Source organism: Ixodes scapularis, unplaced genomic scaffold, assembly GCF_016920785.2.
Source record: "Ixodes scapularis isolate PalLabHiFi unplaced genomic scaffold, ASM1692078v2 PGA_scaffold3__209_contigs__length_174095766, whole genome shotgun sequence".
Taxonomy (NCBI): Eukaryota; Metazoa; Arthropoda; class Arachnida; order Ixodida; family Ixodidae; genus Ixodes; species Ixodes scapularis.
In genome coordinates, this window is record NW_024609868.1 from 42,182,953 (window position 1) to 42,210,434 (window position 27,482).

The 27,482-nt window shown below is 47.2% G+C and overlaps 1 protein-coding gene across 10 annotated transcripts in view; it reads left to right on the forward strand.

Moving 5' to 3' along the window:
• The window catches only part of LOC8028448 (collagen alpha chain CG42342), a 420,040-nt gene that overhangs the window by 329,650 nt on the left and 62,908 nt on the right, over positions 1-27,482 (forward strand). For 6 of the 10 annotated variants that reach the window (XM_040503852.2, XM_040503854.2, XM_042292412.1 and 3 more), the window contains one exon: positions 27,271-27,351. The exons of the other annotated variants lie outside the window; for them this stretch is intronic. In XM_040503852.2, the coding sequence (XP_040359786.1) occupies positions 27,271-27,351 (81 nt within the window). The remainder of the gene's footprint in view (positions 1-27,270; positions 27,352-27,482) is intronic. 10 annotated transcript variants of the gene reach the window in all.

Genomic DNA, 27,482 nt, shown 5'->3' on the forward strand with positions numbered 1-27,482 from the left:
ACGCTTGCAGCGAGGCAGGCGAATATCGGTGCACACGTACAGTAGGACACGCTTATAGCGAAATATTCGTTTACAGTGAGACCATTGCACTCTGACACCCGCGCACTTTGAGACACGCAAACTCTGAGACACGCGTACTCTGAGACACGGGTACCCTGAAACACGCTTGCAGCGAGGCAGGCGAATATCGGTGCACACGTACAGTAGGACACGCTTATAGCGAAATATTCGTTTACAGTGAGACAATTGCACTCTGACACCCGCGCACTTTGAGACACGCAAACTCTGAGACACGCGTACTCTGAGACACGGGTACCCTGAAACACGCTTGCAGCGAGGCAGGCGAATATCGGTGCACACGTACAGTAGGACACGCTTATAGCGAAATATTCGTTTACAGTGAGACCATTGCACTCTGACACTCGCGCACTTTGGGACACGCAAACTCTGAGACACGCGTACTCTGAGACACGGGTACCCTGAAATACGCTTGCAGCGAGGCAGGCGTATATCGGTGCACACGTACAGTAGGACACGCTTATAGCGAAATATTCGTTTACAGTGAGACCATTGCACTCTGACACCCGCGCACTTTGAGACACGCAAACTCTGAGACACGCGTACTCTGAGACACGGGTACCCTGAAACACGCTTGCAGCGAGGCAGGCGTATATCGGTGCACACGTACAGTAGGACACGCTTATAGCGAAATATTCGTTTACAGTGAGACCATTGCACTCTGACACCCGCGCACTTTGAGACACGCAAACTCTGAGACACGCGTACTCTGAGACACGGGTACCCTGAAACACGCTTGCAGCGAGGCAGGCGAATATCGGTGCACACGTACAGTAGGACACGCTTATAGCGAAATATTCGTTTACAGTGAGACAATTGCACTCTGACACCCGCGCACTTTGAGACACGCAAACTCTGAGACACGCGTACTCTGCGACACGGGTACCCTGAAACACGCTTGCAGCGAGGCAGGCGAATATCGGTGCACACGTACAGTAGGACACGCTTATAGCGAAATATTCGTTTACAGTGAGACCATTGCACTCTGACACCCGCGCACTTTGGGACACGCAAACTCTGAGACACGCGTACTCTGAGACACGGGTACCCTGAAACACGCTTGCAGCGAGGCAGGCGTATATCGAAGCACATGTACAGTCGGACACGGTTATAGCGAAATATTCGTTACAGTGAAACAATTGCACTTTGACACCCGCGCACTTTGAACACGCAAACTCTGAGACACGCGTACTCTGAGACACGGGTACCCTGAAACACGCTTGCAGCGAGGAAGGCGTATATCGGAGCACACGTACTGTAGGACACGCTTATACCGAAATATTCGTACAGCGAGACAATTGCACTCTGACACCCGCGCACTTTGAGACACGCAAACTCTGAGACACGCGTACTCTGAGACACGGGTACCCTGAAACACGCTTGCAGCGAGGCAGGCGTATATCGAAGCACACGTACAGTAGGACACGCTTATAGAAAAATATTCGTTACAGCGAGACAATTGCACTCTGACACCCGCGCACTTTGAGACACGCAAACTCTGAGACACGCGTACTCTGAGACACGGGTACCCTGAAACACGCTTGCAGCGAGGCAGGCGTATATCGAAGCACACGTAAAGTAGGACACGGTTATAGCGAAATATTCGTTACAGTGAAACAATTACACTTTGACACCCGCGCACTTTGAACACGCAAACTCTGAGACACGCGTACTCTGAGACACGGGTACCCTGAAACACGCTTGCAGCGAGGCAGGCATATATCGGAGCACACGTACAGTAGGCCACGCTTATAGCGAAATATTCGTTACAGCGAGACAATTGCACTCTGACACCCGCGCACTTTGAGACACGCGTACTCTGAGACACGCGTACTCTGAGACACGGGTACCCTGAAACACGCTTGCAGCGAGGCAGGCGTATATCGGAGCACACGTAAAGTAGGACACGGTTATAGCGAAATATTTGTTACAGTGAAACAATTACACTTTGACACCCGCGCACTTTGAACACGCAAACTCTGAGACACGCGTACTCTGAGACACGGGTACCCTGAAACACGCTTGCAGCGAGGCAGGCATGTATCGGAGCACACGTACAGTAAGACACGCTTATAGCAAAATATTCTTTACAGCGAGACAATTGCACTTTGACACCCGCGCACTTTGAAGACGCAAGCTCTGAGACACGCGTACTCTGAGACACGGGTACCCTGAAACACGCTTGCAGCGAGGCAGGCGTATATCGAAGCATACGTACAGTAGGACACGCTTATAGCAAAATATTCGTTACAGCGAGACAATTGCACTCTGACACTCGCGCACTTTGAGACACGCAAACTCTGAGACACGCGTACTCTGAGACACGGGTACCCTGAAACACGCTTGCAGCGAGGCAGGCGTATATCGAAGCACACGTAAAGTAGGACACGGTTATAGCGAAATATTCGTTACAGTGAAACAATTACACTTTGACACCCGCGCACTTTGAACACGCAAACTCTGAGACACGCGTACTCTGAGACACGGGTACCCTGAAACACGCTTGCAGCGAGGCAGGCATATATCGGAGCACACGTACAGTAGGACACGCTTATAGCGAAATATTCGTTACAGCGAGACAATTGCACTCTGACACCCGCGCACTTTGAGACACGCAAACTCTGAGACACGCGTACTCTGAGACACGGGTACCCTGAAACACGCTTGCAGCGAGGCAGGCGTATATCGAAGCACACGTAAAGTAGGACACGGTTATAGCGAAATATTCGTTACAGTGAAACAATTACACTTTGACACCCGCGCACTTTGAACACGCAAACTCTGAGACGCGCGTACTCTGAGACACGGGTACCCTGAAACACGCTTGCAGCGAGGCAGGCATATATCGGAGCACACGTACAGTAGGACACGCTTATAGCGAAATATTCGTACAGCGAGACAATTGCACTCTGACACCCGCGCACTTTGAGACACGCAAACTCTGAGACACGCGTACTCTGAGACACGGGTACCCTGAAACACGCTTTCAGCGAGACAGGCGTATATCGTAGCACACGTACAGTAGGACACGCTTATAGCGAAATATTCGTACAGCGAGACAATTGCACTCTGACACCCGCGCACTTTGAGACACGCATATTCTGAGACACGCGTACTCTGAGACACGGGTACCCTGAAACGCGCTTGCAGCGAGGCAGGCGTATACCGGGGCACACGTACAGTAGGACACGCTTATAGCGAAATATCCGTGCAGCGAAACAATCGTACTTTTAAGACACGCGAACGCTGAGACATGCATACTCTGAGACACGCGGACTCTGAAACACGCGCACTCTGAGAAACAGATGCTCTTAGACAGGCTTACAGCAAAATACACGTTCAGCGAAACACGCGTACAGTGAGACACAAGTGCAGCGAGACACCCGTACTCTGAGACACGCTAATTCTGAGGCACACGTGCTCTGAGACACGCGAATTTTGAAACACGGGTACTCTGAGACACGCGTACTCTGGTACGTGCTTACAACGAAATACGCGTTCAGCGAAACAGCAGGGCACAAGTAGAGCGAGACACGCGTACTATGAAACATATGCGTACTTTGGGACACGCGAACTCTGAGACAGGCGTATTCTGAGACACGCATACTCTAAGACATGCGCACTTTGAAAAACGCTTACAACAAAATATCCGTATAACGAATCATGCGTACAGCGGGGCACAGATACAACGAGACACGTGTACTCTGAACCACGGGAACTCTGACATATATACGTACTCAGACACGCGAACTCTGACGCGCGTACTCTGAGACATGCACACTTTGAGACACGCGTACTCTGAGAGGCGCTTATATTGAAATATGCGTACAGCGACTTATAGGTACGAAGGGAACAAGCACAGCGAGACAGGCTTCCTATGAACCATACATACTCTGAGACATGCTTACAGCAAAATATGCGTACAGCAAAACAAGCGTGTAGCGGGGCATGAGTACGAGACACGCGTACCCTGTGACACGCTTATATACAAATACGCGTAGAGCGAAACACTCGTACAGCGAGGCACGCGTGCAGCAGCGTGACCTTTGCACAGCGAAACACGCGTACGGGTGGACACACGTACAGAGAGACACATGCGCAGCGAGACACAGTAAAGACGCCTTCACACCGGCGATGCGATCTAGTCGCGCAATAACTTTCATCGCAAAAGTAACCATCGCGGGCAAAACGCGACGCGATTTGAGCAGTCGCTTGCTGACCCGACTTTGTGCGATGCGATCTAGTCGCGGAGCGGCTGAGCCAATCAACGGCGTCCAGAGCAAGAGTTTTCGAGAAACGACTCGGCAACGAAGGCGTTGGACTCGCTCATCGCGTACGCCAGTGTGACCGTCTAATTTTTTTGCGATGCGATCTAGTTCCATCGCGCGACTGCTTACATCGGCGGTGTCAATGTGCCTTAAGACACGTGTCACGGCCACTCGATAACAGGGGGATCGAGTGGCCGTGCACGTGTACTATGATTCACGCTTACATCGAAATATCCGTACAGAGAAACACGTCTACATTGAGACACGCACGTGTGAGATTATATGCGTCTGCATGTGCGCACGGACAACGTGTACATGCATGCGAATAAACGTGTAAGCGCTAAACACGAGTCACGTGATTAAGTGGAAGAGCACGCAAGCACCGACACGGCGTGTTGATGTGCTCAAAGAGGCCACGGTCAAAGTGCCAACGGTAACGTACAAAAATATATACGTGCAGCAGGACGGGAGCACTCTTCTTAGTACAGAAGTCGGTGAAGAGGCTCACACTCACGTACGTGCAACAAACTTTATCGCTCGAGACAACAACGCAAGATCTAAGTAATCGATAGAACACAGAAGGCCCTAAAACGTCGGGGAGCAATAAGTGTTCGTGGAGAAATCGTCCACGCTTCTCCTAAAAGCTGCTTGTCGTTAATTACGAAACTAATGGAAAGGAACACGCGAAAAGGAGCACGTTCGTTCGCTCGCTGGAAATGGAAGAAAAGCACGGTTTTGTTGGCTTGGGTACGTACAATAAATGTCGGATAATATGAAGCGTAATCGCTTTAAGCGGAACATTCTAGGAAACCAAAGGTTCCGCTGGGAGAAACGAGGGGATTCGTAAAGTAACGCCAAAAACCACCACTTCTTTTCTTTTTTTGGTGCAGCGATTTGCACAAGTGGTGTCGTGTATGAACGCCCTCCTTTTTTTTCTTTTTTAGTTCCACATTCATTTAATTTTAACGGTCAACCTAATGGCTTGGGTCGTAAAAATACAGCAAAAACAACACTGCTAAGTAAGCTGAAAGTAGTCCGGTTAAAAGGAACACACAAAACCAACCTTTCAGGATTGTCACCGAAGCACGCGTGCGACACTATACCATCCTTACTTGGGAAATAGAACACGTGAGACCGCACATTTAGACACTAAACGGAGATTTATTTTTTAACGATTTCTTACCAAGTTCGAGCCAGCTCTAGATACTACTTACAGTAAAGAAGGAAAGCACGTCAGAAGCAGTAATAAAAAAGAAAAAAAAATTGAAGCAAAAAACGGAGGTTTTAAAACTTAAATTTGTTCTCCTTTTTTTTCTTTTTTTTTTTTCTCTCTTTTGCTCTCACCTTACACCAAGAACTTCTTAAGAAGCTCTTCGCTCTCACGGCATTCCTGAGATACTCGGGTCCGCGACTTCCCAAACGCCACGAAATGTGAGGAGCAAACAAAACGAGGAACGAAAGCGACGGGTAAAACCCCGCTGGCCCGAGGCGAGGTAACGCATCAACGTGGTCCGGTTCTTCCGGTTCCTAATTTTATCTGACCGGCGCTCCCGTTACGTCATTAGCGCGACCCAACACCGGCATCACTTCATAAACAAAACGCCAGAGAAACATGAAAGAATGGTCAGTGAAAAAGTGAGAAAACTTACAATTCTGCTGCAAAGAAAAAGGGAAAAAAATCCTGGGGGAGAAAGACGGAGTTCAGAAACGAATACGGCGCCGGCGTCTGGAAGCCGAAGTTTCAACACCACCGGCTGCTTATTATTCCTCGCGTGCAGCAACCCCGAAATGGATGCGGGCACGCGACGGGTCGGTGTAAGTACTCCTAAGTTTCACCGCTAAGCTGTCAGTGCGGTGGAAGCTACGTGCTCGGTGGACCAGTCGTACGAGTTATCTTTCGCCGCGTTATCGTGCTCCCGCCCTCTACCTATGCTGAAGTGGTTTTAAGGAGGCGGCTGATTGGTCCGACGAGGGCGTAGCTCCCACCGCACTGTCAGCTTAGAGGTGAACGATGTGTATCACTGAATCATGCGCGCCGCCTGAACCGCCTGCTTTCCCGATAACGCGACGAGGTTTCGGTCCGTTTGAGTGTGAAATGAGGGAAGTACGATTGTGGCTCGTTTAGGTGTTCATTAAAGGCATTCTGCTCGGCAGAATGCCTAGCAGATAGACACTTTGATTGTCACACTGCAGAGCAGACAGTTCGTGAAATCCGAAAGTCAAATTTGGGGGTTGTGCGAGCCATACCAACGACGGGCATCTGGCACACGCAAGCGGAGGACTGAGGAATCATTTCGGCCACCTGGGGATCGTTTGACGTGGAGCCGAAAGCTCAGTTACACGGCGCTTTCTTCGCTATAAGGCTCCGTCAGATCGCGGGCACCTCGGTCGGGATTCGAACCCACATCCCGGGGATCCGTTTAGTCCGGCGCTTTGCCTCGCAGCCAATCTTATGAAATCCGAACACAAACTCATTTTCATATTATTGTGAGCAGAGTGAGTTGGAAATCATCTTCAGTGTCTCTTTTGACTTGCCTTAGCGCACAGATAGAGAACATAGTTTGCCATGATGTTACATTGATATTGTTTTAAGCATTTGAAACGTTTGCACTTTATTCTCTGGCTAACACTTTAATAATGGCTGTAAAAATGCTGACACGTAGGTCTGTCGCTTATTAGCCAGTTTTAGAATGGACTACGCAAAAGCTTTGACTGCTCCAAGGAATATCACCGTCTCCAGTGCATGCCACGAGCCCAAACCGCGTTTTGGATTGGTGCATGGCGACGACGCTATTTCTTCGCGCACGCATAGAAGACCAAGCTTTGTATTACATCTCGTGGAAAAGAAACCCTAACAGTTGGCGTCCCGTCGGGCCCCATGGAAAAGTATCTCCGTCAAAAAACACGCTGTGTGGAAGTTTTCTTCTTTTTTTTTTTTTAACGAAGTTGATATAGTTTTAATAGAAGTAGCTCAGCTTGTCAGAATTCTAGATAAAGGAATTCAAGCTATCATCAAATAAGAATAAAGTAAATCTTGTGGCCTCGCGTCACACTTGCTCGTAGCCTGAAAAGTCACTCACTCGTATGATATCTATCAAAATCATCGTTTGAAGCTCTTTTTCTTGAATTTGTGTTGTCCAATTTTCAGAAACTAAGACGTGAATGGAGTCTGTTCCTCGGGCATTAACGCGTCAGCTCCGGTTACGCAAGAGTCTTTCTAACCGTGTAAAATTTGAACTTAGTCGGGAAAAAATAGGATCTAGCTACGCAGCAAAGTTGGTCCCCGCTGATAAGAAAATCTGCTTAAATATTATAACAGTTTTCTAAAGGAATCCGAAAAAACCGTTGGACAATTGTCGATAAATGCGTCAGGTAATTGATAAGAGCGCTTGGGTGACGTGGGCTGATCCTTTGTAAGCCTCTCTTTATCTTTTATTTTCCACCTGGCTCGAACTTTCTTCGCCTCATCAGGAGAAGCTTAAGAACGAATCAATTCACTCGGGCATATCTTATAACAAGGGCTGATATTTGGGTTGAGTTTCTACATAAGACAGGCTCTGAAAAAAGACATACGTCGATAAATTATAATTTAGAAAAGAAACTGTAATTTTTTTTTTTTTTTTTTACGAAGCGTTGGATGATTGGAAGCTCTCTTTCCGAGTGGTAAAACTAGGCAACTTTTTTTTTTTTAATTAAACTTATTAGACTTCTGTTCAAATAAAACTTTTCCTCGTTGAAAGCGAGATTAAGACCAAATACTTTTATGGCAGATATATTTTAATTTTTATTTGTCAAGCAGCCTAGCTAAAGAAAAGCAGGATGGAATGTGGCATCAGTCATAACCAAATATCATTGATATTTCTTTTTTTAAGTTTACATTTTAGGAGGGAACTTGGAATTCTCCAGTATGAACGCAAAAGCGTTATTATTAACGCAAAAGCCGTAGGCGTTTCCGCGCCGCAGTCTTTTTTCGTACCTCCACAGGTCTTATTACCTGGAGTCAACTTTGCTGCACTCCTCTATCCATTAAGACTCCTAGCACGTAAGTATAGAAAACTTCACGTGTCACGAGCATTTTCGATTGTGAGGCAGCGTGCAAGGGATTTCCCAACTCTACGAACGCAAGCCGCACCAGCATGCACCGTAAAAGAAAAACTTTTCCAGCAAGAAATAATGCCCCGGGTAGGGTGTGCGCCAGGCTTTTCTTGCGTCAAATGTCTCATATGACTTTGTTATTTTTATATATTTTATTTCAAGAATATCGCGGCTTTGCATCGAATATTGACAACCCAAAAAAAGAAAAAAACGGTAATCCAGAAACAAAACAAAAAAAAATCTATGGCAAAGAATAAATCGAGCGGTCTGAGAATAGAAAGCGCCCCCATTTAAGGCGGATTAGGCGCAACTTTCCGAGTCAACGGGCGGCATTCTCCAAACGCCTAATCCCGTCGACGTGCCAGCATTATCGTTCCCGAGATGTTTCTCAAATCCCCGAGACAAAGCAGAAGCGCAACAAAGAAAGCCACTTACATTCGCACAAGGGCGGACATCAGAAGAAGGGACAGGTTCGTGATTTCTATGGAAAGAGGAAGAAGACGCGCGGAGATTCTTCGCTGCTCTTCCTCCGGGAGATTTCCTCTCCAAAGGACAGAGCGGGCACGTTTTCCGTATTCTCCGGCCGGGAAAAAGAAAAGGTCTTGAACCGGAAAAGCGCAGAGAGTCCAACCCCTCCCCACAGCCCATGCAGCCAGTCCCTAGCGTTGGCGAGCTCCTCGTGGCCGGAAAGTGCTCAAAGCAGGACTGTCGCTCTATAGAGCACATCCCCTGATCTGGTGTCTTTCCCTTGATACGTAATAACGTCGAGGCAAAGCAGGACTCCCGCCCCAGATGCTCTCGAAGCCGCAATCCCAAGTCTCCCCTCAATCCTTGAAATGCTGCAAGGTAAGGGCCCTTCTCTCCCTTCCCTTCCATTGCCGACGTGATCTTGGGGCTCTTTTTTGGAGGGCAGCCGCGTATGAGGGGCTTAGCGAAAGTCGGAGAGAGATCGTTCGGTTTTCTGCTTCTTGTTCTTCGGGAAAGAAAAAAACTAAAAAAAAAAAAAAGAAGGAAGGAATTGAAGACCTGCTGCTTTGTCAAGTTGGGTATACATGCTGTGAACGTTCGCGGTTTTCGGCACTCATCCCTGTCTGAGCTTATCGCCCGAGTGAGCACTATCTGCAGATTGAGAATTGCGAAAAAAAAATTTTTTTGTTGAGGTTTTTTTTAGCCTTTGCGTTTTTTTTTATCTAGAGATTTTTTCTTTTTTAAGTTATTAATATCACGTTTTTATTTTTTTATTTTATGTAACATAATGTTCTTATCAGTTCCTTCGTAAATGTTAAAGCTAGGTCAAGGAACACGCATTAAGGGAAACGCTCTTTTTTTTTCTTAATTTTCTTTTTTTTTTAATAAATTGCATTGTCTAACAAGTTATGTAATTGTAAATGCTCGGAAATATGCCCTTTAACTAAAACCGCGAACCTGATTCGATCTCAAATTTAATTATTATACAGGATCTCTTGCCCCGTTATCCTTGTAGTTTATTAAGGAGTATGGTTATTGCGGTGAAGGAAAGGACATCGTTAAGAAACTTATTATGGTTTCACTTTAGAACCACCTAATATTTCCGCCGAAGTGATATTGCTCGCTTTACAAGGCACGATATGTACTCTACGCTAAAATAAACTACCGAAATTTATTTGAACGAGTTTTCTATCTTGCTTGTCAAGAGTCAATGCCGCACTTCCTTATGTTTTTATAGACAAGATGAAGGCAAGAAGACCGAGTTGCAAGAACACCGTTCGATAACAGCGAGGTGCCGGTGTGAGGGTATCGTCGTAAATCTATGTCAACGACAGCGGGGAGTTAATAGGGCATAAACGATCAATTCGTCTTAGACAGGTAGACAGGTCGCTGGCGGTATAACCATTATGATTTATTATGTGAACCGTTTGGGCTCACTGGCTCTTTTTTTTTACCTCCCCCCCCCCCCCCAACAAAAAAAAAACATGTTTTTTTCACACCGTTGTTTTTATCTAGAGCTATCAATTTAACTACGCGTCAAACCGGCTACCGGCCATAACCATTATAAAAGCCACTCAGTGGCATAATCAACACTTCCGCATTAATTTTTAACGCCTCGTTCTCTCAGCAAGAAAGTGATTCGATAACCTTGCCGTCTAAAACAAAAAAAAAAAAAAAAAGAAGGAAAGAAAGCAAGCCGTGCAGGTGCGAACTGTTAACAAGTATCGTACCGGCGTGCGGTCGGGTTATCACCTTAAACTCGCAATGCGAGTTGAATATCCTAGGTTAGCTGTCGTACTGCACTGGCCAAATTGCCCAGCTATACAGAAAAAACGTCGAGGCAGGCATGCTTTTTATTCTTTTTTTGCTTGATGTGGGGGTGGGGGGGTTACTTTGTTTGTGCGCTAGCTTTGGCAGTACTTTTTTTCACGCAGTTTTAGCTAAGACTGTTCCTAGCAAGCCTTCCCTGAGGCCTTATTGAAGTAGGCTAAATTCCCTCTTTCGGGCGCGTTGGGACGATGCTTGATAAAGCTTTTCTCTCCCGAGGAAACTGGCGCCATTCATTGTTGTGGAAATGTTCGAGGCACGTGCCACGCGCCACTTGAAGAACAGAGTGTCTGAAATCTAGCTCAGGGCTGCGCTGTGCCGCCATAATCTTCCCAAGGGTTGCACATTGCACGTGCCTCTTATATCGACCCACCTTGCGCTACTTTTAAAACATGAAGTGTCTTAAAGGCTGGTTCACACAGACCCGTTTTTTTTACGTTACGTTACGAAAGCTTATGTCCAAGTCACCGGGAAATCTGTGATTTGTATTAAGCGTGGCTACCAATTCAAGGATCTAGCCTGGCACACGACATTCTTAACACGAATGTTTCGGTGACGACGAGCCTGGACGGTGAGTTACCGTGGCAACCAAGGACGTAAAGGCTGGTTCACACATTTGCAAAGGTTGCGTTCGCATGCAACCGAAATGACAAAACGATCAAAACACCGGAACAACCGTGGCTCATGGATTACTTCGCGAAGCTGCCCCTTGCATTGCTTGCCACGCTGCGTACGGCGAACACTTGTCTTAGTGACTCTGTCGTAGCGGTCGCTTCGGTTGCATGCGAACTCAACCGAAGCCAATGTGTGAACCAGCCTTGAGGCTCATCGCAACGTAACGTAAAAGCTGGTTCACACTGCCCCGTTTTCTTACGTTACGTTACGAAAAGTCACCGGGAAATTTGTGCTTCGTATTAAGCGTGGCTACCAATTCAAGGAGATAGTCTGGCACGCGACATTCGAGACACGAATGTTTTGGTGACTTTTACGTAACGTAAGAAAACGGTGCTGTGTGAAGAGTTGAAGCGAGCACAACTCCTTAAGTTACGTTGCGACGAGCCTTGTGTCCTTGGTTGCCACGGTAACTCATCGTCCTAGCTCGTCGTCACCGAAACAGTCGTGTTTAGAATGTCGCGTGCCAGGCTATCTCGCTGAATTGGTAGCCACGCTTAATGCGAAGCATAGGTTTCTCGGTTACTTTTCGTAACGTAACGTCAGAAAACGGGGCAGTGTGAACCAGCCTTTAGGAGTTGAGCTCGGTTCAACTTTTAAAACTGGTTTACACAGCACCGTTTTCTTACGTTACGTCTAGGGTTCCGTGTTTTCGGTTTTTATTTTTTCAAAATTCGGCGTTTTTTTCGGTATTTATTTTAAAATTAAATTTTCGGTGTATATTTATTCCCAAAAACGTTTACCGTTTTTTTTTTCGGTAAATATGAAAGAAACACCATCGGACACCGGATCAGATGATCCTTTAGCTGTGATATTTGTGATCACTCAAAGAATAACGGCACATATACGTGCGTGGTCTTCGTTACAACTTCCGTCAGGACACACCTCAAAATCGCGGAATTCGCGGGCATAACTTATTCAGCGCGCTTTTTTTTCCTTCCTATTCTGACGACGTGACCGTGTGAGGTGATGACCGTACAGAAACCAGCGGAATGGCAACAAAAAAGATCCATTGTATTTATGTTCTCAATTACAGGGAAGGTTGAGCGAGGGTGTTAAGAAAAGCCTTAATTGACGGCTTTCCTCGATGTCCCTTGAAGTGCAGGAAACGAAAAGCCTTACACTAACTCATATCCAACGTTTTTTTTTTTTTTTTTTTTTGAGGACCGGGAACTTGACACACTAAGCCCGATCACAGGAAGGACACAGATTCTCGCAAAGGCCAATCCAAGACCTCTTTTGTTGCATGTTAAAACTTGGAAGAGGGCAATAGCGAAGACGTCACACAATGTCGAACCTTGCAAAGATCTCTTTCTCTCTCCACCCCCCTCCCCCACCCACCTCGACGCGGCCCTCCTCCGCCCACAGCACATTTCGGGGATCTATTTCACGCAGCGGATAACGCGGGCCTTTTTACACTTTGATACTGGCGCCATCTAGAAGTCGTGCGTTCAACCACTTCACGAGCCGCGCGCCATCTGGTGTCTGAAACGGACGAAAAAATAGAGGTACCGCGCCCTCTTAAAATCGAATTTTAGAAAAAGATTAGATATATTCTATCAGTTTTTATCGGTTTAAACCGAAAACGCTGAACCTTCAAACTGACCTTTTTCGGTTAAAACCGAATTTCCGAAAATTGATTCGGCGTACTTTTATTGGTTTTTATCGGTTTAAACCGAAAATGTGAACCCTAGTTATGTCTAAGTCACCGAAACGTTCGTGTCTCGGATGTCGCGTGTCAGGTATTAGCGGCGAGATGTTTCGGTGGCGCCCTCGTTTCGTTACCTTTCGTGACTTCATTACCTTGTGAACAACAAGTTCGATGGTGTTTGTAACGGGCATGGTGGAAGCCTCAAATCATAGCGCTCTCAAAGCAACACTGCCAACACCGTCAAAACTGAAGTTCTTGCATTCCTCTTATTTCTGTCGATGAGACATCCTTTGCTGACGTCATAGTCAGCATTCGGCCAATTGTAGTGGGCCGACCACAGCGACGCTTTCGATCGCTCACGTCGCCAATACCTCCGTAAATTGGTAGCCACGCTTGATATGAAGCACAAATATCCCGGTGGCTTGTACGCGTACGTAACGTAACGTAAGGAATCGGGGCTGTGGGAACCAGCCTTTGATGCGTGCATGCATCGTCTGCTCCTCATGCACCTCGAGCGTCTGTTTACCAGACGAATGCGCTCGCGTGCTTCTGTTTTCCCGTGACCTTAACCACGTAGGTATGCGCTTAGCTACCTCATCATCGCGCATTCCGAGCACGTTATCTATCGTGTTCGGTGACTGGATGTGCCCCTCCTCGCATTCCGATGTACCAAACACGCATTTTAGAACACCAAGTCTCGCTGGCTGTATACAGAGTATTCAGGGGACGCTATTAGCGGCGAGATGTTTTGGTGCGCTCTCCCGTGGTTCCTTCTCGTGACGTCATTACCTTGCAAACACCAAGTTCGATGGTGTTTCTAATGAACATGGTGGAAACTTGAAATCATAGCGCTCTGGAACCAACGCTGCCAATACTGCCGAAATTCAAGTTCTTCCATTCCTCTTATTTCCGTCGATGAGAAATCCTTTGCTGACGTCATAGTCCGCATTCGGCCAATCGTTGAAGGCCGATCAGAGCGACGCTTTCGATCGCGCACGTCGCCAATAGGAGGTTTTCAGTAAACCAGGAATTTGAGGGCGATGTTTAGAGGGCATGCTCACAACAAGCTCACAATAATAACTTGCTAAAACCAGCAATCTTGACTTTGCGGAATGCACGTTACGAAAGAACTGTGGAAGCTCGCCGTCAGCATGCGCTCAGCAGTCGCGTATAGACGCTTTGCAGCAGCTGTGCATGGGTGCCGCCATAACTGACCTTCAGTTTTTGTTCCCTCTTATTCCGTTCGCTTCACTTCATCATTACCACAGCAGGACAGGTTATTGCCATTTTAGATGCTACTGTGTTCTTGTGCCCAGCATAGGCCCTTGTGAAGACCCGTCAACGCCCGCTTTAGTGGCTCGGCATCTCGGTAAGACAAGAGAAGGGCGGCTATGGCGGCTCAATCTGGCGCGTGTGTAAAGCGTCTATAGGAAGTATTCACTGGCGGCCATATCTGTGTGCGTGGTTGCCGAGCGCGTGCTGACGGCGAGCTTCCACAGTTCTTCTTCAACGTGCATTCCACACTATCAAGACTGCCGGTCTTAGTAGCCTATTGATGTGAGCTCGTTCTGAGCATGCGCCCTAAACATCGCCCTCAAATATGGCGTCCGGTGAATGCCCCCTATTGGCAACGTGAGCGATCGAAAGCGTCGCTGTGGTCGGCGCACCACAATAAGCCGTATGCTGACTATGACGTCAGCAAAGGATGTCTCATCGACGGAAATGAAAGGAATGTGAGAACTTCAATTTTGACGGTGTTGGCAGTGTTGCTTTGAGAGCGCTATGATTTCAGGCTTCCACCATGCTCTTTACAAACACCATCGAACTTGTTGTTCACAAGGTAATGACGTCACGAAAGGTAACCAAACGAGGGCGCCACCGAAACATCTCGCCGCTAAATGGCGACGTGAGCGATCGAAAACGTCGCTGTGGTCAGCCCACCACAATTGGCCAAATGCTGACTATGACGTCACAAAAGGATGTCTCATCGACGGAAATGAAAGGAATGTGAGAACTTCAATTTTGACGGTGTTGGCAGTGTTGCTTTGAGAGCGCTATGATTTCAGGCTTCCACCATGCTCTTTACAAACACCATCGAACTTGTTGTTCACAAGGTAATGACGTCACGAAAGGTAACCAAACGAGGGCGCCACCGAAACATCTCGCCGCTAAATGGCGACGTGAGCGATCGAAAACGTCGCTGGGGTCAGCCCACCACAATTGGCCAAATGCTGACTATGACGTCACAAAAGGATGTCTCATCGACGGAAATGAAAGGAATGTGAGAACTTCAATTTTGACGGTGTTGGCAGTGTTGCTTTGAGAGCGCTATGATTTCAGGCTTCCACCATGCTCTTTACAAACATCATCGAACTTGTTGTTCACAAGGTAATGACGTCACGAAAGGTAACCAAACGAGGGCGCCACCGAAACATCTCGCCGCTAAATGGCGACGTGAGCGATCGAAAACGTCGCTGTGGTCAGCCCACCACAATTGGCCAAATGCTGACTATGACGTCACAAAAGGATGTCTCATCGACGGAAATGAAAGGAATGTGAGAACTTCAATTTTGACGGTGTTGGCAGTGTTGCTTTGAGAGCGCTATGATTTCAGGCTTCCACCATGCTCTTTACAAACACCATCGAACTTGTTGTTCACAAGGTAATGACGTCACGAAAGGTAACCAAACGAGGGCGCCACCGAAACATCTCGCCGCTAAATGGCGACGTGAGCGATCGAAAACGTCGCTGTGGTCAGCCCACCACAATTGGCCAAATGCTGACTATGACGTCACAAAAGGATGTCTCATCGACGGAAATGAAAGGAATGTGAGAACTTCAATTTTGACGGTGTTGGCAGTGTTGCTTTGAGAGCGCTATGATTTCAGGCTTCCACCATGCTCTTTACAAACATCATCGAACTTGTTGTTCACAAGGTAATGACGTCACGAAAGGTAACCAAACGAGGGCGCCACCGAAACATCTCGCCGCTAAATGGCGACGTGAGCGATCGAAAACGTCGCTGTGGTCAGCCCACCACAATTGGCCAAATGCTGACTATGACGTCACAAAAGGATGTCTCATCGACGGAAATGAAAGGAATGTGAGAACTTCAATTTTGACGGTGTTGGCAGTGTTGCTTTGAGAGCGCTATGATTTCAGGCTTCCACCATGCTCTTTACAAACACCATCGAACTTGTTGTTCACAAGGTAATGACGTCACGAAAGGTAACCAAACGAGGGCGCCACCGAAACATCTCGCCGCTAAATGGCGACGTGAGCGATCGAAAACGTCGCTGTGGTCAGCCCACCACAATTGGCCAAATGCTGACTGTGACGTCACAAAAGGATGTCTCATCGACGGAAATTAGAGGAATGTAAGAACTTCAATTTTGACGGTGTTGGCAGTGTTCCTTTGAGAGCGCTATGATTTCAGGCTTCCACCATGCTCTTTACAAACACCATAGAACTTGTTGTTCACAAGGTAATGACGTCACGAAAGGTAACCAAACGAGGGCGCCACCGAAACATCTCGCCGCTAAATGGCGACGTGAGCGATCGAAAACGTCGCTGTGGTCAGCCCACCACAATTGGCCAAATGCTGACTATGACGTCACAAAAGGATGTCTCATCGACGGAAATGAAAGGAATGTGAGAACTTCAATTTTGACGGTGTTGGCAGTGTTGCTTTGAGAGCGCTATGATTTCAGGCTTCCACCATGCTCTTTACAAACACCATCGAACTTGTTGTTCACAAGGTAATGACGTCACGAAAGGAAACCAAACGAGGGCGCCACCGAAACATCTCGCCGCTAAATGGCGACGTGAGCGATCGAAAACGTCGCTGTGGTCAGCCCACCACAATTGGCCAAATGCTGACTGTGACGTCACAAAAGGATGTCTCATCGACGGAAATTAGAGGAATGTAAGAACTTCAATTTTGACGGTGTTGGCAGTGTTCCTTTGAGAGCGCTATGATTTCAGGCTTCCACCATGCTCTTTACAAACACCATAGAACTTGTTGTTCACAAGGTAATGACGTCACGAAAGGTAACCAAACGAGGGCGCCACCGAAACATCTCGCCGCTAAATGGCGACGTGAGCGATCGAAAACGTCGCTGTGGTCAGCCCACCACAATTGGCCAAATGCTGACTGTGACGTCACAAAAGGATGTCTCATCGACGGAAATGAAAGGAATGTGAGAACTTCAATTTTGACGGTGTTGGCAGTGTTGCTTTGAGAGCGCTATGATTTCAGGCTTCCACCATGCTCTTTACAAACACCATCGAACTTGTTGTTCACAAGGTAATGACGTCACGAAAGGAAACCAAACGAGGGCGCCACCGAAACATCTCGCCGCTAAATGGCGACGTGAGCGATCGAAAACGTCGCTGTGGTCAGCCCACCACAATTGGCCAAATGCTGACTGTGACGTCACAAAAGGATGTCTCATCGACGGAAATTAGAGGAATGTAAGAACTTCAATTTTGACGGTGTTGGCAGTGTTCCTTTGAGAGCGCTATGATTTCAGGCTTCCACCATGCTCTTTACAAACACCATAGAACTTGTTGTTCACAAGGTAATGACGTCACGAAAGGTAACCAAACGAGGGCGCCACCGAAACATCTCGCCGCTAAATGGCGACGTGAGCGATCGAAAACGTCGCTGTGGTCAGCCCACCACAATTGGCCAAATGCTGACTATGACGTCACAAAAGGATGTCTCATCGACGGAAATGAAAGGAATGTGAGAACTTCAATTTTGACGGTGTTGGCAGTGTTGCTTTGAGAGCGCTATGATTTCAGGCTTCCACCATGCTCTTTACAAACACCATCGAACTTGTTGTTCACAAGGTAATGACGTCACGAAAGGAAACCAAACGAGGGCGCCACCGAAACATCTCGCCGCTAAATGGCGACGTGAGCGATCGAAAACGTCGCTGTGGTCAGCCCACCACAATTGGCCAAATGCTGACTGTGACGTCACAAAAGGATGTCTCATCGACGGAAATTAGAGGAATGTAAGAACTTCAATTTTGACGGTGTTGGCAGTGTTCCTTTGAGAGCGCTATGATTTCAGGCTTCCACCATGCTCTTTACAAACACCATAGAACTTGTTGTTCACAAGGTAATGACGTCACGAAAGGTAACCAAACGAGGGCGCCACCGAAACATCTCGCCGCTAAATGGCGACGTGAGCGATCGAAAACGTCGCTGTGGTCAGCCCACCACAATTGGCCAAATGCTGACTGTGACGTCACAAAAGGATGTCTCATCGACGGAAATGAAAGGAATGTGAGAACTTCAATTTTGACGGTGTTGGCAGTGTTGCTTTGAGAGCGCTATGATTTCAGGCTTCCACCATGCTCTTTACAAACACCATAGAACTTGTTGTTCACAAGGTAATGACGTCACGAAAGGTAACCAAACGAGGGCGCCACCGAAACATCTCGCCGCTAAATGGCGACGTGAGCGATCGAAAACGTCGCTGTGGTCAGCCCACCACAATTGGCCAAATGCTGACTGTGACGTCACAAAAGGATGTCTCATCGACGGAAATTAGAGGAATGTAAGAACTTCAATTTTGACGGTGTTGGCAGTGTTCCTTTGAGAGCGCTATGATTTCAGGCTTCCACCATGCTCTTTACAAACACCATAGAACTTGTTGTTCACAAGGTAATGACGTCACGAAAGGTAACCAAACGAGGGCGCCACCGAAACATCTCGCCGCTAAATGGCGACGTGAGCGATCGAAAACGTCGCTGTGGTCAGCCCACCACAATTGGCCAAATGCTGACTATGACGTCACAAAAGGATGTCTCATCGACGGAAATGAAAGGAATGTGAGAACTTCAATTTTGACGGTGTTGGCAGTGTTGCTTTGAGAGCGCTATGATTTCAGGCTTCCACCATGCTCTTTACAAACACCATCGAACTTGTTGTTCACAAGGTAATGACGTCACGAAAGGAAACCAAACGAGGGCGCCACCGAAACATCTCGCCGCTAAATGGCGACGTGAGCGATCGAAAACGTCGCTGTGGTCAGCCCACCACAATTGGCCAAATGCTGACTGTGACGTCACAAAAGGATGTCTCATCGACGGAAATTAGAGGAATGTAAGAACTTCAATTTTGACGGTGTTGGCAGTGTTCCTTTGAGAGCGCTATGATTTCAGGCTTCCACCATGCTCTTTACAAACACCATAGAACTTGTTGTTCACAAGGTAATGACGTCACGAAAGGTAACCAAACGAGGGCGCCACCGAAACATCTCGCCGCTAAATGGCGACGTGAGCGATCGAAAACGTCGCTGTGGTCAGCCCACCACAATTGGCCAAATGCTGACTGTGACGTCACAAAAGGATGTCTCATCGACGGAAATGAAAGGAATGTGAGAACTTCAATTTTGACGGTGTTGGCAGTGTTGCTTTGAGAGCGCTATGATTTCAGGCTTCCACCATGCTCTTTACAAACACCATCGAACTTGTTGTTCACAAGGTAATGACGTCACGAAAGGAAACCAAACGAGGGCGCCACCGAAACATCTCGCCGCTAAATGGCGACGTGAGCGATCGAAAACGTCGCTGTGGTCAGCCCACCACAATTGGCCAAATGCTGACTGTGACGTCACAAAAGGATGTCTCATCGACGGAAATTAGAGGAATGTAAGAACTTCAATTTTGACGGTGTTGGCAGTGTTGCTTTGAGAGCGCTATGATTTCAGGCTTCCACCATGCTCTTTACAAACACCATCGAACTTGTTGTTCACAAGGTAATGACGTCACGAAAGGTAACCAAATGAGGGCGCCACCGAAACATCTCGCCGCTAAATGGCGACGTGAGCGATCGAAAACGTCGCTGTGGTCAGCCCACCACAATTGGCCAAATGCTGACTATGACGTCACAAAAGGATGTCTCATCGACGGAAATGAAAGGAATGTGAGAACTTCAATTTTGACGGTGTTGGCAGTGTTGCTTTGAGAGCGCTATGATTTCAGGCTTCCACCATGCTCTTTACAAACACCATCGAACTTGTTGTTCACAAGGTAATGACGTCACGAAAGGTAACCAAACGAGGGCGCCACCGAAACATCTCGCCGCTAAATGGCGACGTGAGCGATCGAAAACGTCGCTGTGGTCAGCCCACCACAATTGGCCAAATGCTGACTATGACGTCACAAAAGGATGTCTCATCGACGGAAATGAAAGGAATGTGAGAACTTCAATTTTGACGGTGTTGGCAGTGTTGCTTTGAGAGCGCTATGATTTCAGGCTTCCACCATGCTCTTTACAAACACCATCGAACTTGTTGTTCACAAGGTAATGACGTCACGAAAGGTAACCAAACGAGGGCGCCACCGAAACATCTCGCCGCTAAATGGCGACGTGAGCGATCGAAAACGTCGCTGTGGTCAGCCCACCACAATTGGCCAAATGCTGACTGTGACGTCACAAAAGGATGTCTCATCGACGGAAATTAGAGGAATGTAAGAACTTCAATTTTGACGGTGTTGGCAGTGTTCCTTTGAGAGCGCTATGATTTCAGGCTTCCACCATGCTCTTTACAAACACCATAGAACTTGTTGTTCACAAGGTAATGACGTCACGAAAGGTAACCAAACGAGGGCGCCACCGAAACATCTCGCCGCTAAATGGCGACGTGAGCGATCGAAAACGTCGCTGTGGTCAGCCCACCACAATTGGCCAAATGCTGACTGTGACGTCACAAAAGGATGTCTCATCGACGGAAATTAGAGGAATGTAAGAACTTCAATTTTGACGGTGTTGGCAGTGTTCCTTTGAGAGCGCTATGATTTCAGGCTTCCACCATGCTCTTTACAAACACCATAGAACTTGTTGTTCACAAGGTAATGACGTCACGAAAGGTAACCAAACGAGGGCGCCACCGAAACATCTCGCCGCTAAATGGCGACGTGAGCGATCGAAAACGTCGCTGTGGTCAGCCCACCACAATTGGCCAAATGCTGACTGTGACGTCACAAAAGGATGTCTCATCGACGGAAATGAAAGGAATGTGAGAACTTCAATTTTGACGGTGTTGGCAGTGTTCCTTTGAGAGCGCTATGATTTCAGGCTTCCACCATGCTCTTTACAAACACCATCGAACTTGTTGTTCACAAGGTAATGACGTCACGAAAGGAAACCAAACGAGGGCGCCACCGAAACATCTCGCCGCTAAATGGCGACGTGAGCGATCGAAAACGTCGCTGTGGTCAGCCCACCACAATTGGCCAAATGCTGACTGTGACGTCACAAAAGGATGTCTCATCGACGGAAATTAGAGGAATGTAAGAACTTCAATTTTGACGGTGTTGGCAGTGTTGCTTTGAGAGCGCTATGATTTCAGGCTTCCACCATGCTCTTTACAAACACCATCGAACTTGTTGTTCACAAGGTAATGACGTCACGAAAGGTAACCAAACGAGGGCGCCACCGAAACATCTCGCCGCTAAATGGCGACGTGAGCGATCGAAAACGTCGCTGTGGTCAGCCCACCACAATTGGCCAAATGCTGACTATGACGTCACAAAAGGATGTCTCATCGACGGAAATTAGAGGAATGTAAGAACTTCAATTTTGACGGTGTTGGCAGTGTTGCTTTGAGAGCGCTATGATTTCAGGCTTCCACCATGCTCTTTACAAACACCATCGAACTTGTTGTTCACAAGGTAATGACGTCACGAAAGGTAACCAAACGAGGGCGCCACCGAAACATCTCGCCGCTAAATGGCGACGTGAGCGATCGAAAACGTCGCTGTGGTCAGCCCACCACAATTGGCCAAATGCTGACTATGACGTCACAAAAGGATGTCTCATCGACGGAAATTAGAGGAATGTAAGAACTTCAATTTTGACGGTGTTGGCAGTGTTCCTTTGAGAGCGCTATGATTTCAGGCTTCCACCATGCTCTTTACAAACACCATCGAACTTGTTGTTCACAAGGTAATGACGTCACGAAAGGTAACCAAACGAGGGCGCCACCGAAACATCTCGCCGCTAAATGGCGACGTGAGCGATCGAAAACGTCGCTGTGGTCAGCCCACCACAATTGGCCAAATGCTGACTGTGACGTCACAAAAGGATGTCTCATCGACGGAAATTAGAGGAATGTAAGAACTTCAATTTTGACGGTGTTGGCAGTGTTCCTTTGAGAGCGCTATGATTTCAGACTTCCACCATGCTCTTTACAAACACCATAGAACTTGTTGTTCACAAGGTAATGACGTCACGAAAGGTAACCAAACGAGGGCGCCACCGAAACATCTCTCCGCTAACACTGTTTTTCGTTCTTGGCGGCGCATGCTCAAAACTAGCTTCGACTTATCGCCAGCCAGGTACAAGGATCCTGATTGGGTGGAACGCACACTACACGTGCACACTCGTGCACCCCTTCCTATCAAGGTATTTGTTCTTGGCAGAAGGTAACTGGGAGCTAGTTCTGAGCACGCGCTATGAACAGCGACCAAAAAGATGGCGTCTCATAAATACCCCCCTTAGTATCCGCGATAAAGAGTCGGAGAGCAATACGGTTTGCTTCACGCGGTCATGGAGCTTTGGTCGACCGTACGTTGCGGATGGCGGGCCATAACGGGCGCGTGCTCAAATCCATGCTTCAAAGTGACGACACGAGGTCCCGCTAGCAACACAAAGCTCTGGCGTGCTGACTGCTAAAATTTTATAATATTTGCAGTACTTTGGGCAGCGCTTCGAAATTCACACCAACGGCGATTAAAGTCCATATTCAATCATTCATATCGGATGTGGGGGTTGCACTGGGTGAAATCCGTCGACAGAAAACCTTTTGCATTTACTGTGTGAAACATTTATTTAAAGGGAAGCTGAAGCGGTTCTGTATTTGAGTAAAAAATACTTAAATCGTTTTCAGTTGACCTCCAGGATCATGAATATCGACATCATTTTTGTCTTCAATTTGTTGCACGGAGGCTGCAGAAATTAATTTTCAAAGTACCGTTGAAGCACCTCCTTCCCGGAGCTTTACGCCATATCGAATTTTCGGAATCTCCGCACTCGCGCATATTCAGTGCCTATCAAAGCTATGCACGCGCACTCCTGTTATTTCGAAAAAGGTAAAAAATATACGTCGCGACAGGTGTCTGTGCGAGGGAATATACCTGGCAAGCTTGCAATTGCACTCGCTGCCCGCACAAGCGACACGCACTTTGCGGCCGTAAGATCATTTTATGACGTAGCGACGGCTCGAAGGTTTTTCGTGTTTTCTCGCGTTTAGGTCCATATTTGTCTAAAACGAACCTGAGATTCACATTATAAAAATACTCTAAAACTCACGTCTAACTCGTTTTTTTTTTTAAAGATTTTTTTTAGCTTTTTTTTAAAGATTCTATTACAATGTGATAATACCACCCGCGCCCGAAAGGTTAGCATACTTCCAGACAACTTTTCTTGGCAATGAAGCCAAAGTTACCTGTATCCGTGCGCTTGCGAACATTGCGGGCCGATCACAGCTGTGCTCGCGTTGTCTTCAATTATTTGGATATGCCAGAGAAAGTTGCCCCCGAGCGCCAGCCGGTATTTCTCTAGCGATCTCTTGCGTGAATGTGCGAAACGTGGCACTCTTTAAGGGATGAATAGTGTGTCACCCTCTGATTTAGTGCCGAAAAGTGGCAGGGTCCGAGGAAAATAATCATTCATTTCATATAAATCTGAATGGGATATGATGTAGCAAAAAGCACCGGTTTGGAAACACGCGCTCGGATTTCCTGTGGAGTCGCTTGCTTGAAGACCGGTGATAAAAATCTAAGCCAACAATTGTGTTATTACCCTGAACGATATTCCGAGACATAAGATACATAGCAGAGTTAGCCTCGTGGGATTTTTATTAATTACCTGTTGAATGTTTTGCATTCGGTCCTTTTTAAGATGGCCAACCGAGAATCGCACACTTCTTGCAAAATAACTCTTTTTTTTTTTTTTTTTTGCGGGTGTTGTCAAAATTAAATTAGGACGCCTCAATGTTTTGCTTTTTCGGGACGTTCTACCCTTTGTACTACATGATCACGACAGCGCGTGATCAGAAAAAGAAAAAAACGTAAATAAAAATGTGTCATCGGGCTAAAGCTAAGAGCTCGAGCCGAAAAAGAACCTTTCGCGTTCTCTAGAGGAAAAGAATTAAATAATTATTTCACAAAGTGCAGGGCCGTACCCAGAAAAAAAAATTTCGGGGGGGGGGGGGGGGGGGGGGGGGGGGGTTTCGGGGACAACGGCGGACATTTTGAAAGTGTCTATTGTCTTATTTTCGCCTATGAATCATGTGCATCGGCGGCATATAATGGAGAGTTGCAGCAAACTGGAGAACCGGTCCCGCTTTGGTACCCGGTAGCCGACCGGCGCCACTGCGCGTGCGCAGAGGTGGAGATTAAAATCGGCTGGCTGCAAGTGCATCGACCAGGGCCGTACCCAGAAAAAAATTTCGGGGGGGTCAGAACCCCCTATCCCCCCCTGGTTACGGCCCTGACAAAGTGACGATATTACTACCGCACTGGAGCACGCTGGTGGATAGCTGCCTAATGTGCCTCGATAAAATAGACATCGTCTCGAGATTCGATCGGCACGGCTTATGTGGTGAAAAGCAGAACTATGCTTGGTTTTACACTCACTTGGAGCAAAACGAATGCTACGCACGTGAGGCTGAAGCCATGGAGGCTGCAAGGCAGCGCTCGCGCACTGGAATCAACTGCTAAGAGCTCGTGGTCTGTACCCTTGCCCAGGCTCTGTGCCGTTAGTGTGGATGTTTTGTGTCCTCCAGCATTGTGGACAGAGGTAATCACCACGCGCCTCATAGAGAAGCCTGGGTAAACAAGTGGCACGCTTCCCCTAAATTCAATCTGGGCTCGAGGCGAATAGCCGCCTGTCCCGTCGCAAAAACGCGGAATTCCTGTGCTGGTTGTTGTTGTTGTTTTTTTTTTTTTTTTTTTTTTTTTTTTTCAGCGCTTGTGTGATTTTGAGATTTCGCGCTACACACGATTTTTTTTTTTCGTCGTGTGTGTGTTTTGTACTCTTGGTTGTGTCTGTAGATGTAATTTCTGTGTGTGTAAATCTTGTAACCTCGCTAATCTAACTAACCCACTAACCACAACTAACAAGAAACGCAACTCAGGCAGTTGGCACTCGGTCTTCTATAATAAAATTACAACGCACACGTCCCAACAGAACACATCGGTAACGTGCAACATAAAGTCATTGTCTACCGCAACGTATGTGCCTAAGACAGCGATCGTCCGGTATTCAGAAAAAGAAACGGAACTGTACTAGAAACAGAAATCAAGAACGCCTTTGTCAGATCCTTTAGTAGTGTTTTAGAATTTCATTTTATTTCATTTTATTACCCTTAAATCGCCCATTTCTGAGCTTAAATGCAACACAATTCAACAACTGGCACACAGGTCGTGCGCTTTCAGCGCATCTTTGAAATCGTCCGTATTTGCTAGAATAACTATGCCATCAGGCAGCTTGTTCGACAGAGCGGTCGACAGTTGCAAGGGTGAGTACTTGAATAGATTCGTTCGTGGCGTGGATAGATGAAGTTTGCAACAATTATTGGTTCGCTGTGACATAGGATCCGCAAGTTTACAATATTTTTGCTTTGTCAACTCTGGGGAATGATAATACACAATCATTTTGTTAAAGTGGCGGTGCAACGATATTCAGTTGGAATCTCTTTCACTTTACTCGAGCTTATTGGCACTAGTGGGACTCAAGGATACTCACACGCAACGCCACTGGCCAAGAAACTCTTTTGATGCGGTGTAATTTCAAGGAAAAAAGCCAGCGTTTTCATTCAGTCTCTCCTTTGCAAAACTCGATGACGTAGCTAGGTGGTCGCAGTACCGCCCAGTGACGATATTTGAATGCGGCTCATACATTGGACCCGAGCATTGTGTGGACACTCGATTTGGCTCGCGATAATCGATAACTCGAGAAGCATTCCGGTAGTGGCCCGTGTCCAATCGCTCCAATGACGACAATAGCCGAGCCATAACAATGTCTGGAATTCAGCGTGTGTCTTGTGCCTTGCCAACCCCAGCATGTATCTATAATCACAACTGGCGGCATATAATCGGCTAGATCACGTGGCCGCTCTTCTGGCTGCCAGTTGAGGACTAGTAAACGCTGTTCGTTTTTCTTCAATTATTATTTTTTTTTTTTTGCGACTTCGATGTCGAATGGTGAAAAATGAAGGGGCGTTTTACAGATCATTAACGTCAGGGATCCGTTCTAATCGGTATCTGCGAAAAAAAAAAATCTTTGCATCGCCCCTTTAATCGGATGTGTTTTTTTTTTTTTTTTTTAATGTGCATTTTAGAAACCGCGTGAACGTGAAGCATGGATGATGTGTTGTTTTTATTCTCTAACAACGTCCGCCCAACGATTAATGTTTCCAATTAAGTGCTCGTGTTTTCATAGGTATATTACAGTAATACAATGCAGCATATAAGCTTAGTCATAGCAGCTGAAGCCCATGACATGTCCATTCCGTAAAGACAGTCATATTTAAAAGTGTGTTGTTTTAAATCCGCCGCAATGTTTCGTATCGCAGCAGATGTTTAACACCCACAACGGTTATACTCTGAGATTAACTCAATTCCAGCCAGAAAGTAAGAATCGAGTTTGAGAGTCCTTAGGTGAGCTCAGGCATTAACGGTTCGTTTAGGGGCCTATAGGTCGTAAATGATATTGGCTTTCGAAAATGAGAACCTAGGTCACGATAGAGGCCAATACTTTTGGTAGGAAAACTGTATATGAAGTTTAAAATATTATTCAACACTATGTTAGGGTGCATGGCGGTGTGCATATGATTCTAGTCAAACTGGTGGAATCTCTTTGATCCGAAAATACTCGAATAAATTATTTTTGTTGTATTCAGGATCGAACGCGATTTAAGCCGTACTGCAATTCAAAAACCGTCGACAGCAGGCCAGGAGACGCGACGCTGCAGTCTCAGGGTCGACCTAGTGCCGAAACCACGGGAGAAAAGAAGGCGAAAGGTCGCAATATGCGGGGTATAGCGAATCGGATCTTAAAATATCTCGAATAAAGACAATAATCAGGAGCGCTTAGGAATCACAGAAACGTTTAGAGACAAAAATGACACAACGACGGGCGTATACGTATAGCGGCACGCGGAGGGAACTAGCCGGCGCCTGGTTCCAGGGCGACGTGGGGATCCCGGGACCTCCCGGAGAAGACGGTGCCAAGGGGGACAAGGGAGAGCGAGGACGCAGGGGAAAGAAGGTAGGTGGCCACGCGCACGGTGGCCCCGCCACTAACAAGCATGCCCTCTCGTGACGCGAACTGAACGCGACCAGCAGCGCGCGAGTCCCTACTCCCTCGGCGTGCCGGGCTCTGAAACGCGTTGCTTCGAA